General features: G+C 38.3%; 1 protein-coding gene across 1 annotated transcript in view; it reads right to left on the minus strand.

Annotated features, from left to right (window-relative positions):
- SLC9A3 (solute carrier family 9 member A3) overlaps positions 1-9,631 on the minus strand; it is a 51,237-nt gene extending 41,606 nt beyond the window's left edge. The window contains exon 1 of the mRNA XM_063404807.1: positions 9,436-9,631. Coding sequence (XP_063260877.1) covers positions 9,436-9,625 — 190 coding nt within the window. The 5' untranslated portion in view covers positions 9,626-9,631. The remainder of the gene's footprint in view (positions 1-9,435) is intronic.
- Between the last annotated feature and the right edge of the window lie 9,764 nt (positions 9,632-19,395).

Genomic DNA, 19,395 nt, shown 5'->3' on the forward strand with positions numbered 1-19,395 from the left:
TCAGGGTTCTTTTTTTCAGAAGGACAAAGGCAGTCTTCTTGAAAAAAATCTATTAAAAATGGACAAACTGAGATGAGGTTGATAAGTGCCAGTATTGTAAGTAGAAGATACAGAAGTAATAGCTGCATAGTACAGAGGGGAACCACAGAGGTGTGCTTAATGGCATATAGCTTGTGCACAGAAGCACAGGAGAGGGATTTGTAGGAAATAGGGTACAGTACAAATACCACCTCTGAGTTTACACATACTCCTGCTGACTCATTTAGCTGCTGCTTGAGCTTGGTACTGCCAGTTAACAGATCTCACTGCATGTTCCTGTCAAGTAATACTATTCATTAGAATATCAGATCATCCTGGAGAAAGCTTTGGCGAAAATAAGAGATGAAACTCACACTGTATCAGGTAAGAGAAGGCAGAAGGGTGAGTGACATGAGTGAAAGCCATTCATAACAAAGTTGAAGCCACTTTGATCAGAGAGCACCTGGCTTAGAGGAGAGATAAATTTTATGCTGGTACTTTGTCATTCCTTTATTTAACTCATGATGGCATGACCACTGAGGCCACTATATGGCCACCTTGTATTCTTCTCTCCTCTGTAGCGTGCAATTTTGTATCAGCTAACCAAAGTCTACCAACTGCATACAGAAATGTTGCTTTCTTTGACCAGGTAAGATGTAGATAAAGGTCCAGCCGTGTATGAGCACTGCTAATCCAAGGTTCTACAGATCTAACTGATGGAGCAACTAATTCTGTATACAGACACATGAAGGACAAGAAATTTCTCAGGAGGAATCAGCGTGGTTCACTACATGAAAGTGCTCGACTAATCTGACAACAATGAAGTGATGCACGTGGAAGATGAGGAGATAGCACTGTCTGGAGTTTCTAATGAGCCGTCAATAAGGCTTTTGACGCTGCCTACCAGACCAGCCTCAGGCTGTTGCTGTAGGGGCTGGATGGGCAGACAATGGGGTGGATGGAAAACTAGATGAATGGACAGACCTAGAGGGTGGTGATCAGTGGTACAAAGTATACTTGGAGGCTGGTAACTATAGGTGAACCCCAGGGGTCTATACTGAGTCCAGTCCTGCTTAACATCTTCATTAAAGATCTGAATGATGGAGCACAGAGTACCCTCAACAATTTGGCTGATGAGACAAATTTGGGAGGGGTGGCTGATAGGCCAGAGGATTGGGCTGCTATCCAGAGGGACCTTGACAGGCTGGAAAAATGAGCTGAAAGGAACCTTGTAAACTTTGGCAAAGAGAAGTGCAGAATCCTGCATCTGATGAAGAACAGCCCCCCACAGCAGTATATGCAGGGGACCACCCAGCTGGAGAACAGAAGAGGTGTGCGGGTGGCCAAACACTGGCACAGGTTGCTCAGAAGGATTGTGGAGTTTCCATCTTTGAAAAGAATCAAAAGTCATCTGGCCATGATCGTGGGCAATGAGCTGTAGGTCACCCTGGGTGAGCTGGAGCATAGGAGTAGATGTTGTACCTTCCAACCTTAACAAGCCTGTGATACTGTTATTTTATGATTCTGTGAATGCTATAGGAGATCCAGTATCCAACTGTTTTCCCTAGTTCACTATTGTCCCAAATTCATTCCCAGAACTAAATAGGATGGAATAGTTTAGAGACAGAACTATTTCAGTGGAAAATCTGGGTATTTATTTCAAACCAGGTCTTAGAGCACTTTAGATTGTGCATAGACAGAAGAGCAAGCATTCAAAGACTGCTTCAGTCATTCTGGAATGAATATTTTAATCACTTAAACCAGTAAGTAGCATTTATTAATTGAATTTCCTAAGCATATATCTAAGCTGCCAAGGTCTGAAATCTAGATATTCACCAGTTGTGGTATTTCACTGGAGTAGGATCGTAATATCTCCATACTATAGTTATATTTAGTTTTATGTGTGATCACATAACTCTACCTCCAGTACAAATATTAATAACAATATTAACATTAACATAACATTAACATAAGGCCATCTTATACTAACTGGTATCACCTAGTCACTGGAATGTTATTATATTACCAAACCAATATAACAAAGTTAATTTTAATAAAGGAGCTAGCAAGTCTTCCAACAGTTTACAATCTGTTTGCAGCTGGGAAATTTTCATTGTGAAATCTCACTGTCTCGAGACTTTTACTTAATTCTTAATTATTCAGTTTCTTAATATTTCATATTTTCCTTAAAGCTCAACTTATGAAATTGGCAGAATCCATAAAGTTTCTACTTTAAACTTTTTTCCCCCATTTTTAAAAAGCTGTAATTGAAGCAGAGAGAATCATAACTGCATGTTTTCAGAAATCATGTTTTTGGAAATCTACACTGAGATTTCCTTTCCTGGAGTGTGACTACTGCTATTTTAACGTTTGGCTTTGACAAAAACCAAGCCTTTTTTTTTTTTTTTTTCAATAGATAAAAGCAGAATTTCTCTCCTAGCACACTTTAGTGAATCCAGAATTACTGCTTCTATTTTCAGTTAATAGAAGGAGAATACTCTCCAGATCCAACTACTTAAAAACCCTATTATTGTGCAGGCCTTCCAGAATACCTTCCAGTTTTCTTCTTCCATGAATGAATATTAAATATTCATGCCTTAATTAAAAGTGTTTCCACTTGATGTCTTGCGTTCCATCTTGGTCAGCTCTTCCTTGTCAGCTTGTAGTTTCAGTATTTATGACTTTACGGTGATTTACATAGCAGCCAATTGGGTATGAAGTAATTTCTTCCACAGGGGTAAATACTCTGCAAATTGCCTTACAAAAGAAAACAAAATATTGCAACACAGCCAATCCACCATACTCTGTGGTTTACCAAGACTGTTTTAATGGCCTCTAGTTTTAATAGGTTGCCACTTGTCAACAAACCGAGTAACAATTAAAGACTCTAGTTCTTCAGGCCATTAGTTTAATGGCATTGCTGTAGAGAGAAGAGAAAAATCAGAAACATATTCCTGAAAGAAAAAAAGAATACTCAGATAAGAAATATTCTTCTATGACTTTGGACTCAACATTTCATCTTGGAATAGAGCAAGCCGTACAAAAGATACAGAAGAACCAAGTAATCCACTTGCCCTTTAATTCAGAGCAATTAAAACTCTGGTAAATAGCGGGGAAAGAGCCCTTCTAGTTGGATTCCAAATATTACTTAAAGCAAACTTGTGGTAACGCTACTGATTTTTGACAGGCTTCTAGTTGTACTTGTCAATCAAAGTGATAATTCAGGATTTCCAGTACCATCTTCCCTGCTAAGCATCTCTAAAACACAAAGGTCCACAAAAACAAAGGGGGACCTCAGAGCCTTTCATTTGAAGAACACCTCTGTACACCTGGAAGGGTTTGCTGCTTGCCCTTGTTTCTTGTGGGGCTGTGGTCTTCTGCATTACCACGTGAGAGATTTATAGTCTAAATCTTCGCGGGTTTAGTAGTGGCTTGAGCTCTGAAGACAGTAAATCAACGGTTTCAACAATCCTAAGGCTACAGTATAAAAAGGATTCCATTGTTTTGCAGAGAACGCCGAGCACTTTGCACACAGGTGCCTGCAAGTAATTGATGGCAGAGATCCTTCCTTAGGTATGCATGCCTGAACTGTATTCAATTCAGGGCCATTCTCAAAATGCCATTGTTTTCTTATGTAATTCACACAAGTTGCCATTCTACATTTGCTATTCGCCAGGGGATGTAATCTGAATCTTGTCAAATTATACTATCCTGATATCTTCTTCCCTGCTCTAAATAATTAAGACTTGAGACTTGCAAGGCTTGGAGGGGGAGGGGGAAGAAGACAGATGTGAGTTACACAGGGAGACAGGAAGTACAGGCAAAGGATGAGTAAGGCACAAGAGTAAAATGGAAGTAAAGTGTGGTAATAGGCAGTCACAGATGATAAATTTAATAAAAATATGGCTCACACAGTTGTTCCTACCATTGAAAATGCAAAGCTATTATTCTGTTTTGAAAATATTATTTTCAGCTGCCTAAAACTTAGAAAATGTTAGATACAAAAGGTAATTCTTTAAAAGATACTTTAAGGTATTTAACAGTCCTATCTCGCAGGTATTCTAAACAGGACTTTGCAAAAAGAAATACAGCATCTTACAAAAATGAAGACACCGCAGATATGTAACAGTTGCCAGCACAGTTTTACAGTGTTTCTGTGCATATCCGGGGAGGAAATGCTTAACCTGTTTCAGCTTCTACTGACTTCACAATAAAGGTAAAAGAAGCATTTTCCCATTCTTATCTTTGTCAGGATATGGGAGAAAATAGCCAAATCCAGACTTCTTAAGTCACAGTGTAAAGACTTTTTCCATATTATCACTTGCTGATGAAAGCAGTTTTTAAGAAGATCTATAATCATGAGGCTGGTAGTTTAAATTTTGCAGAATCTGGTGATATTTTCACCTTTGAATCTCTGACTCCATTTTCAGTTAAATACACCCAGTAAAGTTCTGCTAAGCATCCTTCAACATTTCTTCCTAACTATGTCATTTACTGAAGAATTGCCAACAGAAGAGCTAGCCTCACATTTTTTATTTATTAAAACAATACCTTAAATCACCATCTCTGTGTAACTGACACTTTTCAGTAGCTACAGTGCCAGGAAGAGAAACTTTGGAGTCAAATACGCTTTTGTTTTGACAGTTTGCTTTGGAGGGAGGATTATTGATTTCTTCAAAGAAAATATTGCCCCAGGAGTCTAAATTAGATGGGTGGTTAGACCTGCATTTCAGTTCCTTCCCTAGCCCATCCCTAACATGCTTAAAATTCTCCACAGCAATTGTTTGCGTTAACAAAATACTCTAAAGAGCTCCTTTCTCAGGGTAGTTTGAGACAATGTGAAGGAGCCCAGGCATGCAGAAACTAGACTGTTTGCGGGGACCCATATCTCTAAGCTAAGAAATGCATTGTACTGTGCAGCTCGTGTCCTACTGGGCTCTCAAGAGCTGATGGACTCAACAAGTCCATCTGACACTATCTTCACCAGCCTTCTAAGTATTTGTTCACTGTTATTGAATCATTTCTTCCCCCTCCTCCAAAGTACTGTGGCATTCCTGAAGACAGATTTACCAGCTGCCCTGGATTCAAGTTTCACTCCCACTTTTTAATTTCTTACATAAAAGCCTTTAGAATTTGTGTGCAACTACACTGAAATTAAAAAAAAAAAAAAAAAAAAAAAAAAAAAAAAAAAAAAAAAAAAAAAGCGCTTTTGTGACATTCTTAGACTCAGCATTACCTATATCAACAAAAATAGTTGGCAAGAGGTTTGACTCAGATAATGAAAAGGCTGTGCACCCTTCCTCATTCCTGTTCATAGTCACTTACTCTCCCATTTCTTCCAGTTGCTTATCTGCACACACTGAGCAAATCCTGGGGGCCAGACAGACAGAAAGGCTGCTATGTAGGGCTTTTTTTTTACTTCAGGACAATTATCTATTTTGCTGTAAAAATGTTGAAAAAATGTTATAAAAATGTTATAGTACAGAAAAGGGTTTAAACTGTAAGAAGGAATTTCACAATTTCCCCAACATAAGCTGCACTGAAGATATAAATGTAATCTCTCTCTGTTCCCTAGGATTTTGAACAAGTATAGAAACACATACTAGATGTCCCCCAAGTAGAATGCATACTTTTTTCTTTTTTTTTTTTTTTTTGCGCAGACATGGCCTCAAAATTATTGAGAGCATTGAGGGTATTGAGAAATACCTTTAAAAATTGTATTCAATGTTCAGTGATAAAAAAAGTCTTCTCTTAGCCATTTTTATCTTCTGAGCTCAGTATTCCTTTCCTACTACTTGTTTCCAAAGTTTTCTGATTTTCCACCAATTTCTACCTCTTTGTGTAGAGACTTTCCTGCCAAAATATTGTTTGTGTCTTCTATGCATCTATTTATTCAAAGTTTAATTTCAAGATATTATCCATGACAGACATATAAAGAAGAAGGAGAACACATGGCCAAGTGAACGTATAGAAAGAAAGAGTCTAGTCAACGTACAAATGTCTTTCTTCTTAAACCAGAATTGCATTGTGTAAGCATGTTGTTTAAAAATGGTACATCCTTTGCCTGCAGGGCTACAGCAAGGAAATGTCTGTACTGTCTGTAGCTATAAATGCACACATGTATGCATTTGGAGGTTATTATTTTTCAGTGGTATTGCTTATTTCATCTGGAGCACTGAGAAATCAGGAAGTGGACACCTGAAGTCCACTAGGAGGGTTCTCAGATGTACCTTATGTACCTTCTTCATGTAGATAAGATGTTTTTCTGGTTTAGATATACCAATATAATTAGTTTATTGGCCCTATCCCACAAGGATACTCCTCTGTAGTGATAAGACAGCCTATCAAAAGAGGAAATAAAGATCATTAGCTAAAGTAGAACATTGTGAACCTTAAGAATGTTCCACTTAAAGTGGAAGAATGAAGAGTGGGAATATTTCAAATAAAGAGGGTCAAATCAAATCAATTAGAATAAGTAAAACAGTAGACCAAGACACATCAGAAGTTTCATGGAACTCACAAATTTTTTATTTTCTATAATGCATGAAAGCCAATTGTATGAAGACTCTTTTCCACAGTTTCATTTGTAGCAATATTTAGTGTTAACCAATAACTAGACTAAAACTAAAAGACCAGTTCTCTTCTCCAAAAGTCCAAAACACTAGGCACTTCTTCATGTATTTGGGATTCGTATGAGATTTAACATACAATAGTTTGTGTTGCAGAATATCTTGTACACAACATGAACACCAAGCCTCAGAAAATCTGTAAAAATCTCCTAATACAAAAATACATCCCTCAGTAATATAACATCATAAACTGAAACTTGTTTATCACAAAAAACCAAACTTCAACACAAGTGAAACTAAACAAACCTAAAAAACCCTCAAAACAACAAAAACCCAAATAAACACAAAACTACTAACACTATTCTAATTCAAGAGAAAGCAAAGTATTCTCATACACCTTTATCCCCAGATATCAACTGCAATTCCTAGAACACTTTCTGCTGACCCAATGGTCTATCATCCATCAGTAAAATAACTCTCCCTGTAGCCATGGAGAAGTGAGCTTGCATGTGTAAGAACAGCTCCTCCCCCGCTGAAAAAACAGCACAACAAAACCAGCACTTTCTCTCCACTACAATTGACCTGCTTCAGGTAGTAAAGAAACCCAAGGGCAGATGTTCTATATTTTCTTTCTTGGTTCTTTTCTATCTGCTTTTTCATTTGTAAACTTTCTCTGATCCAACATAGGACTTCTGCAATTCAAAATCTTCTCATAGATTTCTGACCTACTTTCCAGAACCCTTGACACACCAAGGTAGATAGAAAGCTGAAAAGCTATTTTTTCAGTTCCCTTTCTCAGACTTACATGAACACCTTCATGATTTCTTCATTAAGAAGGTGTTGAACAGTGAGTGGACATTCTTGCTTTTCTGTGTGTTATTTGTGACTGGTGGGGAAAGTAGACACATTAATGGGCTCTCAGGGGAATACAGCAGCTCTCCATTGCTTGTTCAGAAACCATATCCAGAGTAGTATAGAATCAAAAATACAAATGTGAAGAGAGAAAAGAACAAAGATTGAGAGCTTTGGGGAAGAAAAGTGATGGAGCTGATGAAAGGTACAATCTAGTAATAAGTGACATGGTCTGAGCAGCTGTGAAAGCAGTACAAAGAATTTAAAACCAACATCACTCAGCTCTTGACACTAAGTGCTTTATCAAGAGTTTATATCAAGGACTTCATGGTAAAATGGCTCATATTAATCTCAGCTAATCTCAATCCAGGCCATTGCAATTTAAATGTAGTTTGGGTAGATTGGAGTTTTTGGGTTCAGTGGCTTTGGACACAAACTGATATGGTTGTGCACCACTAATATTACACTGTACTACCGTGCCACATGTACAAACACCAAAGCCTAAATAGCACAACGCCTTAATAACTATACTTACTTAGAAGAGTATCTCAAAAAGAAAGTTCAAACGAGCAGCCTGTGTATTACTTTATTTAGTAGAATTTTATAGGTACTCAGTGTTGTCAGTTGTTTCCTGTATATAGTTTCCCCAGCTTTCTAATTGTTATAACTCATCAATAAAAGTAAATTCAAACATAATTGTCTTTTATGGAATCTAGGTGATGCAGCAACTGTCTGAAGACAAACTATGTGTACAGTGTAGTCAAATAGGTTCAGGTAAAGTTATTTAGCTATATAGCTATGGATAATCAAGTAAAAGCCAAGACGCAAATATTGCTGGAAAATTATGTACAATATCACCCCAACTTATAACATACTAGTCCTTCTTAAAATGGTTTTTTTTGGGGGGTTGGAGACAGCATTTTCCATCCAGGTCTTTCTGTGCTTATCTTATGTGCTAGACAGAATATACCTAAGATACCTTTTTACATCTTTCATTTTCTGTGGCATGAAAAATCCATGGAATGTGATTCCAGTATACCAAATTAGTATTAGCAGTACAAGTTCGGGAAAGCCTTCAGTAGGATTTTCAGTAGGACCTTCTGAGATGAGACCAGAAATGAGATGATTATAAAAAAGATTTGTTTTACATGAAAATGGCATTTACAGTGTCAGCCAAACTGGATTTCAGTTTTTAGATCCAAAGGCAAAAGGTCTGAAAGTAATAGCATCAATCAAGTGAAATACATTCCAATTAAACTGTGACTTTTCTAGTTCAGAAAACTGCATTATTGATATACAAGATTGCTTTTGGACAAGCCACAAAGTCCAGAACTCAAGAGTTGGCACATTCATATAAATTCATTTAAACTACACTGAAGTTAGGTTAAATCCTCGTTTTTCACTTACTCCAATTTCTTGAAGAAAATTCTGAGTGCTCTAAAGCTTTTTTTTTTCAGCTACATCAGATGGTCTGATAATACATTACCTTTCTCTATAAATTATGCTCTTTCACTCACTCTGCAATGCACTTCAAAGCAGAGAATGCTAAGTTTATATGTGCAGTTTGCAGTGTTTATATTTGATATTACCTGCTGATATTGCTAACAATCATAATCAGGAGAAAAACATATCATAAAGTGGAATAGATATTGTGTAAGCAATAAGGCCCGATTTCTGTTTCACTTTCGCAAAAAAGTTTTTCCTGGGAGCAAGAGGAATGCAAGGTCTCAAGGAATTGCAAGGGTTTACAAGGCAGATGCAGAAGCCACAGTAGTGGGCGGTGAAAATGAACTAGGTAACCCGTCGAGGCTGGTGAAAATCACACTGCTAAGCACAGTGTAGGGCAGTATTATGAAATCAGGACAGAGTACAATAAACCCCCTGAAAACGGGTCAGCGGTCCTATGATAAGCTTTCTTCATTTACGTTGGGTGGGAGAAGGGCAAGGGGGAAGGGAATGAGAGAGGACATGTATTAATATGTAACTCCAGACTCACCGATTTTGGCCAAGCTGGCCACAAGTATCCAGAGTGCAATGATATACGGCTCCTTGACGTGATCCCATTTGAAAGAGACGATGGCAAAGCTTTGGCTGCTATTTTTAGGGCTTTCTGAGCTTCTCTGTCCCAGCGCCGCTGGGAGAGCCATCAACCCCAGGAGGAGAGCCACTCCAGATACCTGCCTCATCTTCACGCCACACAACAAATTCCTGCTTCCCCTTCCCGGAGAGATCCCGCCTCTTCGGAGGTCCTTGGGGGCGAGGTCCTTGTCCCTTCGCAGAGACGCGCCCGACGGCTGAGGACGGCGGGACAGCGGCGCGCGCGGCCGGCGGCGGCAGGGTCCCCTCCTGTCCCGTCCCGTCCCGCACCGGCTGCGCCAGGCGTCACCTTGCTTGGGGTGGCAAAGGGCGAGTCAGGGGCTCCGTGCACCAGCAGATGCTTCGAGCTGGGGTCCCGCTGCTCGCCTGCACCTGCCTTTATCAGGCTGTTGGCGATCGGGCGGAGGCGGAGCCTCCCGCCGCTCCCGCACAGGCTGCCGTGCGGGGACGACGATGTCCTGATTGACAGAGTGCCCAGGGATCAGCGGGCAGCTCCGCTCCCCTCGGCCGCGGGGCCGACCGCGGGCTCCGGGCTGTGTCCGTGCGGCTGTGGGCGGCTGGGCAGCGAAGAGCAGCGGCCCGAAGCTGAAGCTGCTGGCGCTCGGAGCCGGGGCTAGAGCGCTCCTGCGGGCATGTCTAGCGGAGCCCGGGGTCCGCGTCCACACTGAGTGCGCGGGATATCCCACAGGTCTCCGTTCGGGAGCTTTGGATGCTTTCTTATCAGCCTCCCCTCCCTCAGCCCCACTCTCCCAGCAGGCTGTCACAGAGGAAACTCACTCTTTTCCGCTTCTCAGCCTCGAGTCCCCTTCTGAGCTCGATCTAGCTCACCGAGGGCACAGAAGCATGTTTCTCAGACCAGCTTTTCCTTCTGTCCCAGAGAGCACCTCTTCCCACCTTGCTGGGGGAAAGGACACCAGCCGACATTTGGCTTTCCTCTTAGGTCTACTTGAGCTGCTTGTTAAGATGTGCTATATTTAAAACGCAAACTGGCTTAAAAAAAAAAAAAAAAAAAAAAAAAAAAAAAAAAAAAAAAAAAAAAGTGAGTCCTTTTAGGAGGTTCTACTCTCCCTCTAAAGCCTCTTTTCCTGCTGATAAGGTTTGGCTGCTATCCTGGAAGGTCCGTGTTATCATGGGTCCATGGTGCTGCAGGCAGGCGGACCCATGATAATCATCACTGCAGTAAAAGGGCAGCAAAGTATCCTGTTCCCGACAGACAGAGCTGAGGGCGCCCTTCCACACACCTCAGCAGCAGCAACAACTCCTCTCCGCCCTTGTGTGCTCCAAAACATTCCGTGTGCAGTCGGCTCCTTCTGTCACTTTCTGCAGAAAGGCACCACCTTTTTGTTTTCCTAACATGACAGCTGGTTTTATTAGTAGGTAAAAAATGAACAGGATAAAGCTGTCCTTTAAAATTATTGGAAGACAGAGAAATTATTTTGATTATTTCAATCACTACAGAGAAAAGCTATGTGTTTTTTCATAGTCACCTGTCCTGCACAGACACTCTATAAATCAATTAGCTAGTTAATTAAATTTCCACGGAATGTTTTTGTCGTTATTATCTCAAAGCAAGTGCAGGGTCCAAACTGGACCAACTTCAAACAATGAAACACCTTGAGGGCTTTATTTCCTTCTTCATTATTTAAGGGAAAGGAAATTATGTGGGAATTTTTTAAAGTAAGAGCGAATCTGAAGGTGGGATTGGCAACTGTTTTTAGGAAGCGTGACAGCAAAATATCTCCTTCACATTCAGTAAATGTTTTAGACAAAGACCTGAAGAATTCTTCAATGTCTAAAAACAAATTCTATCTACATTATCTATTTTAGAGCATGACCCGGGCACCCAAATGTTTAGAATTTGCTACTAAGTTCTGTAACTATTCTACAAATGGCTGTAACCGCTGCCTGAGTAACATTTTTGTGGATTGCCAGCAGAGACAGAAAAGTGTAGCCAGAAGTAGGTAGTTGCTGATCATCTGTTGCTGGGCCCTATGGAGAGTAGTAGTTCCTAGTCATTAACATGTATTCTGTTTGCTACTATTAGGAGAACCATGATCTTCAAGATGAAGTAGAGACAAGCTGTCAGCACTGTTTTTACTGTGGCAACTTATTCCAAGTATCCTCATACCACAATTAAACATTTCAGCTGCAGCTAATAAAAGGGCACCGCAATTGACAGTTACATTCATGATTCTTCCCAAATCTAGTTCCAAAAAATGCTGACTGGGTTAGGAAAAAATCTTTCTATTGAAGGTGCTGAAGTGCTGTGTTGTCCAGACGGTTGCTATTACCTATATGCTATTATCTATGTGTCATAGATCAAGAATATCTGCAGCAGAGCTAGAAAAATGAGAAAGCCTCCTCCAGTGGATCTTTTCTAGAGATAAGCAAAGACTTGGAGGAGTGGCAGTTGAGATCATGCCTGTAGGCAATATTCTACCCATGACAACAGTAGCCAAAGTTACATGCCAATTCTGAGTTTGCTGGTGGAGGAAAACAGTATTAGGGGAAAAAATGGTTGTCAGTACCATCTTTTAAAAACAAGGTTTACAACACTGTATTTCTTTTAACAACAAGAATAGTTCAAAGTGCATTTGTGACTGCTTATGGATTTTTTTAAGTTGGCAGGGTATCAAATGGTTGTAGATATCATGGAATTGTTTTATAATTCATTAATATTTCAGGAGGACACAGAGAGGACAGAGGAAGGACTGACAATTGTGAATCTTCTATAGGTACATTAATACATGCTAAACCAAGAGTCCACTGAATATATATGAGCTCATATACAAAATATGTACTTGTACAAGAATACATTTGGGTATATGTATTAATTATCAGAGTCCACTTTCTTGTATGTTCTTTATGGAAGCCCTCACATAGTTTCTTATAACCTGACTCTGTATCAGTAACAAAGACATTGGTTGAGTATTGTGCTTGCAATAAAGATATCATATCACACAACAGCTGATATTTCCTGACTTCACTTCCTTCACAAGGAAAATTTCTACTTACTCTAAAAATAATGATGTTGTGTCCTGAGTATTTTTTTTTAATATTGTGTACATAATGGCTTAAAGAAAAGAATTATGAGTATCTTAGTATAAGTGTTATACAAGTATCTTATATCCTTCACATGACCTGTGTCCTGTAAAAAATTACTTCTTGGCAATTTTTTCAAAGCTGACATAAAGAAAATTTTGGTTAAAAACACCCCTAAAAATTGTATGAATTTTCTCCAAAAAGCACACACAGTATTTCAGTTATGTGAAATACAGAATTTAGATGTATAAGCCACAATTAATTTTTAATATTAGCATTTGCCACAAATCTGTTTAAGGTGATATGAAATTAAGAAGCACATCCCTGTCAAACTGAGAACTCTCATGAAAGGAAAAATAAATTAATAAATAGCAAATATTTGGCAAGTGAAGCATGAAAAAAAAATCTCCTGATGCAACATAAACCATCATAAAACACTTATTATCACTCCTGTCTTTCCTCTACAAAATGCACTCTTTTTATATTAATGTCTACTAAATGCATAAGCAGGTTAAGATTTGAACGGAATAGTTCCAGTACATATTTTTATGCCATAATGCCAACTGTATACAAAGCTAGATAGAACAGTAATTATTGTGAATGGCATTGTACCAATATAACTGCACAATTTGGTGAAAATGAATGTGGTTTATATGCAGATGAATGCAGAACCACAGGAATTTATAGTGAATTTACTTTATTCAACAGCTGACATTTTGTCAACCGCTCCCCAAGTGAAATGAGTGCTGCTGTGCAAGTTTATGCTGCAAGGAGTTGGACAAATACTGCTGGATTAAATGATATTGCAGAACACTGTGTTACAACATTATAAATACAACTCTCTGAAATTAGAAAGTGTATTAATTCAGCCCACACACATTACTACCAGCTAAAGTGAATAAGATGAAGACTAGGGTGAGAATGAATTAATCAGAGAGGTAGCTGGAAATAGATTTAGCTGGGAAATAGGGTGGAAGAGGAAATTAGCTGAAATCTTCGTGGACTCGTTTCAAGACTCACTTTAAGGACAGTAAGTGAAGGGGATTCTTACTAGAACCTTCACTTTTAGTCTCAAATATTTTTGAAATTGGCAGATATTTTAGGCAGATTGCGAGATTTTTCTGGTGTGTCACTTGCAATTACTGTTTTTAATGAACCTTCACATTTATATTAGATTTGAAGCTAATCTAGGAGGAGTGGGACAGCACAAATGACAAACATTGACACAGCCCAGAATTTTCCTTAAGGAGAACAATGAAAAAGAAATGTGACAGAAAAAGAAGTTCTTACATATCACCAGATACCTGATACTTTTTATCATTTATGTTCAGGAAAAAAACTCATATGTTTTTATAAAATGCCATGTGTATTAAATTACTCTTTATTTCAGTTCCATTTTCAAGGAAAATTCTTCTATTTTTTATGAGGAGTCATCTGGGCTTGCTACTAGTCAAAGATGGCCACACAGATTTCCACCTGTGACACTCTGCATCTTCCACACTTTCCATCTTGTACCCACCTCATTCCCATGTTATTGGCATCCATGCATATTTCTCTTTTCTTTGTTCTCCATGTCTCTGCTCTCCTTCCTTTTCATGCTTTCTGTCAATACTTACTAAAAATCCCTAGTAGTGAGACCTAAGGAACACTCAAAATGCAATTTGCATATGATCTTTCAACCCAATACTTAAGATACGATTGTCTCTCTATCCCTTCCAATTCAGCTTTGTCACTTTTAACCACATATACTCCTTCCAGGTACTCACATCAGCCTGACCAACACTAATGTTTATACTAGACACAAGGCACAGGTGATTACTGGTTTCTCTAGCCATAATGGAGATTGTATTTGCTGATCTTTAAAAATCATCAATTTGTTTTATGCTAAAAAAGCTGGGGGAAGACTGGGACAGAAACGATAACCACAGATTTCAGAGATCCGGTGGGGAAAAAAGGAAAATAAAGATGCACCTTGGCATTGTTTCTGTGTACAGGTATTCAGCTTCCTGTAGTTTAACCTGAGAGGAAAAGCAAAACATATTAATTTCTTAGGAAAAACAGAAAGGCTCTTAAATAACAAAGGCAGATAAGTAGAATAATTTTAATTGCTAGTATGATAATTTTACACCTATTTCTTAAGTTTATGAGTAGACTCTGGTGCTTCTTGATCTTAATTTTTGTCTAATCTATGGAGATGGAATCTTTCCTTTTCCTGATCCTCTATCTATCATGCCTCTGTGAAATCCATCATTCATGCCTCCCCTGCCTAGCTAAATGTGTGCATGTTCACATGAAAAGGTTCAGCTGCTTTCACCTAAAACTGCTCCAGACTCAATACACGATGGTATTGAATCTGTGCTCATGTTTTGTCAGGCACATAGATGGATTGTTCAAAATCACCTGTGACACCTGCAGGTGGAGACACTGCCAGCCTCGCAGAAGTGTGTCCTGCTGTCCCTGCCCTCCATGAATTATGTGCTGAGGTCTGCTCATCTGGCAGCAGCCACTGCCCTGCAGTGATTCATACTCATTTCAAATGGTAGGCCATGAGGTGGATGTGGACAGTTTAACCAGTATGTGAAAACCCAGCCACATAAATAAATTTACCTCCCTCTTGCAATACAAAGCTAATTCCAGCAGAAGGTGGTCTGCCTGGGCTTGAGGGCACTCAGTCACCTGTGAGGACAGGGCTTCCTTAAGCATCTTTGATCTGATGATAGTTTAAAGCTATTCCTACCTTTAGGATGCTTCCCAATGTCTAAATTCCCAACAAAAGCCTTCCCTCTGTCATAACACATAAAGGAATTTTCCTCTAAAATATTTCTACAAGGCAATTGAGATTTTATGAGTGCAAAATTTCATGTGTTTTTCCTTTATCTAAATTGTGATAAAGGAAAAAGTGAACCTTGGCTGAGCAGCAGCAATAATCTTGTAATAATTAGCAATTCATTTGAAGTTAAATCACATAAACCAAAGAGTCAAAGAATTAAATTAATTATTATGCAAAAGAAAAAAAAAGAGCCAACAAAATCTATGGCTTAAGGTATTGATTATGGCAATTTTATAGACAAAAAAACACGTAAATGCCAGGTGATACTACTTTGTTGTTGATTTATACTTTAAAATCTCTTGCTATTTAAAAACAATGCATTCGTTGTAGTGGAGATTTTTGTTAGTTGATTCCAGTTTACTAAAATTCAAACATTTAAGTGTAACATATATTTTTTTGTGACTCTTTCCTTTGGAAGTCTTCACATGATCAGAATGGTATTCCTGGCTCAGTCACAGAGGAAGGAGAAACTTCAGAATTGACAATATCAAGAATCTGCCTAGTTTAGTGCAAAGGTATAACCTTGCTTCTCATATATTTCAGGTGAATGCCCTGATCATGACTCAGATTTTAACATGGTTCTGATTTTATTTTATTCTGTAATGAAGCAAAAGCAATTGCTGAAACTTCAATTTTTGAGAAAAAAAAAGTAAAGTACTTTTCCTCCAATTTGGTTTATTAAAAACAGTTACTATATTATTACACAAATCTTCACTAAAAGTTACAATCAATTTGGCGAAGTTTGCAGGTGTCATTTCAAGTGTCAGTTTAGAAGGAATGCTGTACTTGTTTTGCAGTCCATTGGACAGCAGTGGAGCGGAATGAGAAGAGACAGTTTCTTGCTACTGGTGTAAAAAAAGTGACAGAGATCCTTTGAAGTCGAAGGGCACTCCACTTTGCATTGGGGGAATCTGAACTGGATTGCTGCTTATCTCACTGACGTTCCAAAGGCCACCAGGTGCAGAGTATACATAGTATGCACTTCCACATTACCAAAATAGAAGCCATAAACTAATTGACTAAGGTTAGTAAATGAGTAAGTAAACAAACAGGAAGAGGGATGTTGTCCAAATATGCAAAATAATTTGACACTATTATATTTTATAACTAACTACGTCACTCTGCTATGAAAAATTTTTTGGCATCTGGAAGCCTTGATCAGAAATATTATTAAGTGAATTTTCAAGGATATTATTTAGAATCACAACATGATAACTTTAAAGTGAAAACAAGAAAGAAAATGATGAGACCATTACTCTCATGAAGCTGCACAAATAAAATTAAGTAAAATTTGAAGCTGCACAAATAAAATTAAGCAAAATTTGTCAGACTAATGTAATTTAAACTGCTGTTTCCTACAAAGTCTCCTTATTGGAAATACAGAAAAATATACTGAACAGTTGCAGAGAATAAGTACTAATTTCATCTCCTACATGAAAATAAGAATCCATGTAGTAAACACATAATTTGGGAAATCTTTCTAAATTTTAACTGTTGTACCACCTTTTCGACTCTGAAACGATGACACAGGCATGCATCCAGTGTTGGGAGCTGCTGGAAATTTAGTTTCTGGGACTAAGGATTCAATCCTATCACTTGGCCTCTGGGTGCACATTCTTACAGTTTTCCTTCTATTTCCTTGCTGGACCTTTTGATAACCCATTTCTCACTGCAGTGCTGAAGTGAGGTGACACTAACATTGGAGGTAATTGCTCTAAAAGGCACTCACTAGCTTAATCTTGGTTCAGAACATCACCAAGTTTTATGGACTGTACTCTCATCTTAAAATGTGAAGAAACCCCCACAGAAATGCAAGTAACACTGAAGAGAGATACATTGACTGCCCTGGTCACTAAATCCTGTGTCCTGAGACTACAGGCACGACATTGCATATTTCCTGCATACATCTGCCACACATTGACCTGAAAACCTTATCTCAAATACTTTCCTGCTGGTTAAGCATATTCATATAATTTCTTGCCTAAACTTAATCAGAAAGTTTGCAATCTATTTATTCTTGTGTGAGTATTGTCCTGTCCACTGTTTCTTCTTCTGTTGTTTTTTACCCTTTAAAAGAAATCATACACTTGAAAAGAAGTTTTAATTAATCCTTCTTGAACAAAGCCAACTAGGACACAGACAAGTGAAATTTTGCCAAGCCTTGTAGGCTGGCAACAATACTCCTCATCACAAAAATACCACCTGAAGCACAAGTGAATGGTATGTGTTTTCAATGGCCACATCCCAGAACTTATCACAATGCCCACACCGAAATCCAGTAATATACCCAAGTCCTACCCTTTTCCATGGGTTTCAATGGATGAACCTATAGCTAACTGATTTTTGTATTGCTATTGTATTTCTTTCTTTTCATTACATTAAAACTACCTGAGTCCTCAGTACCACCATGTGCTTTCCATACAGTCTTCATCTATATGGATGGTGACTCCAAATTTTGCATTATCAGCAATCAGTTGTGGATGCCAAAAGCACTAATAAAAATATGAAACAAGTTAGGCTGCAAAGTATAGGGTTGAGGCATTCCTCTTTTGGCCTTCTTCCAGCCTGATTATCACTCTACTTTTTCAATAGTTGTTGTCCCCACAGATCCTTGCAGTCAACAGAAAATAGCTTAGCACCTTGACAAGATGAACACCGAAAATGTGATGCATCTGCATCAAGTTGGGGTAAATATTCACATGTCCTAAGCATATTCCCTGCAAGAGTGGGAAACCAGGATCACATGGGCATCAGCAAAATCCTGCTTTCCCCAGTGCTTCCTGTCTCATAAATGTCTCTTAATTTTTCTTTCTCTGAATCCTAGAGCTCTTCAGTGTCTATTAAAGCAAGCATCTGTTTTCACGTGTCCAGTTTTATTTTCTTTTTTAACTACTTGCTTGAGAGAGAATGAATGAAACTGCTTGTCATATTTTCTCTTTATTTATTCTGGTAGACATAGTCTTTAGATAAGATTGAATACTCTGGATCATCAGCAGTGGTTTATCTACAAGAAATATTAGTAAACATCTCTGTTTCTTATTTTTATCTTGAACTGTTTTTCTCTCACATAATAAATTATGGTAGATTAAATTTTGCTCTCTTTATATATAAATAGGTTTATCATCATTTAGCTGATGGTATTAATATGGGACACTATTCCTAAAACCATATTTACTTTTCAGTTATATCAATAGAAGTATGTTTATAATGGTTTGTAGGCTGTGGGAGAGAGGAAGATGAAGAGGCTCATATGTAAAAAGCTACAGAGAAAGAAGTCAATCCCAGTCAACTAGTACCAAAGCACCTTCAAAACCTGCAGGCTGCTCGAAATTGTAATAGGAACTGGAAAACAATGTGCAGACAAAATTCCAGGAATAAACATACAGCTTCCTTCCAATAAGAAATACCAGGGACATAATTATCCTCTTCCTGAACTCCTTACTAAGCAACAGGTACTTGCCACTCTAAGAGAACTAGGTGACTGGTTTGAATCAGGGTGACCTTTCTTATATTCTTATGTTCATATCTCATTTAGCTCTAGCAGCAGTGCTTATCAGTAACACTTAATATGAAGCTTGATGACCTAGAAAATACTCTAACAAAGAAAAAAGAAGCTAAACAGTGTCAGTTTCTCATTATAGGGGAGGTTTCTGAAAGGTCAGAAAGTTTCTGAAATAGAAAGCAGTAGTGTATGAGCAATACAGTTTAAAAAAATTAAAATCATCAGCAGGGGTGGGGTCTAGACAATATTTTGGATTATTAGCCTTTATATTAGCAAAACAAATAAAAAATTAGGAGACATTAAAGCCTGGAAAATTGTAAGAAAAATTAAACAGACAGGATTTATACTTACAGACCAGAGCATTCAGTGATTTCATTATTTACTTGAAATAATGTGACTCATGCTCACAATAATTAACTAACCTCTTTGCCACTCCTACCTCTAATTATTAGGATTGTAGTTATGAGCTGAGTGGTTTTTTTCCT

This window comes from Prinia subflava, chromosome 1, assembly GCF_021018805.1.
Source record: "Prinia subflava isolate CZ2003 ecotype Zambia chromosome 1, Cam_Psub_1.2, whole genome shotgun sequence".
In the NCBI taxonomy this organism is placed as follows: domain Eukaryota; kingdom Metazoa; phylum Chordata; class Aves; order Passeriformes; family Cisticolidae; genus Prinia; species Prinia subflava.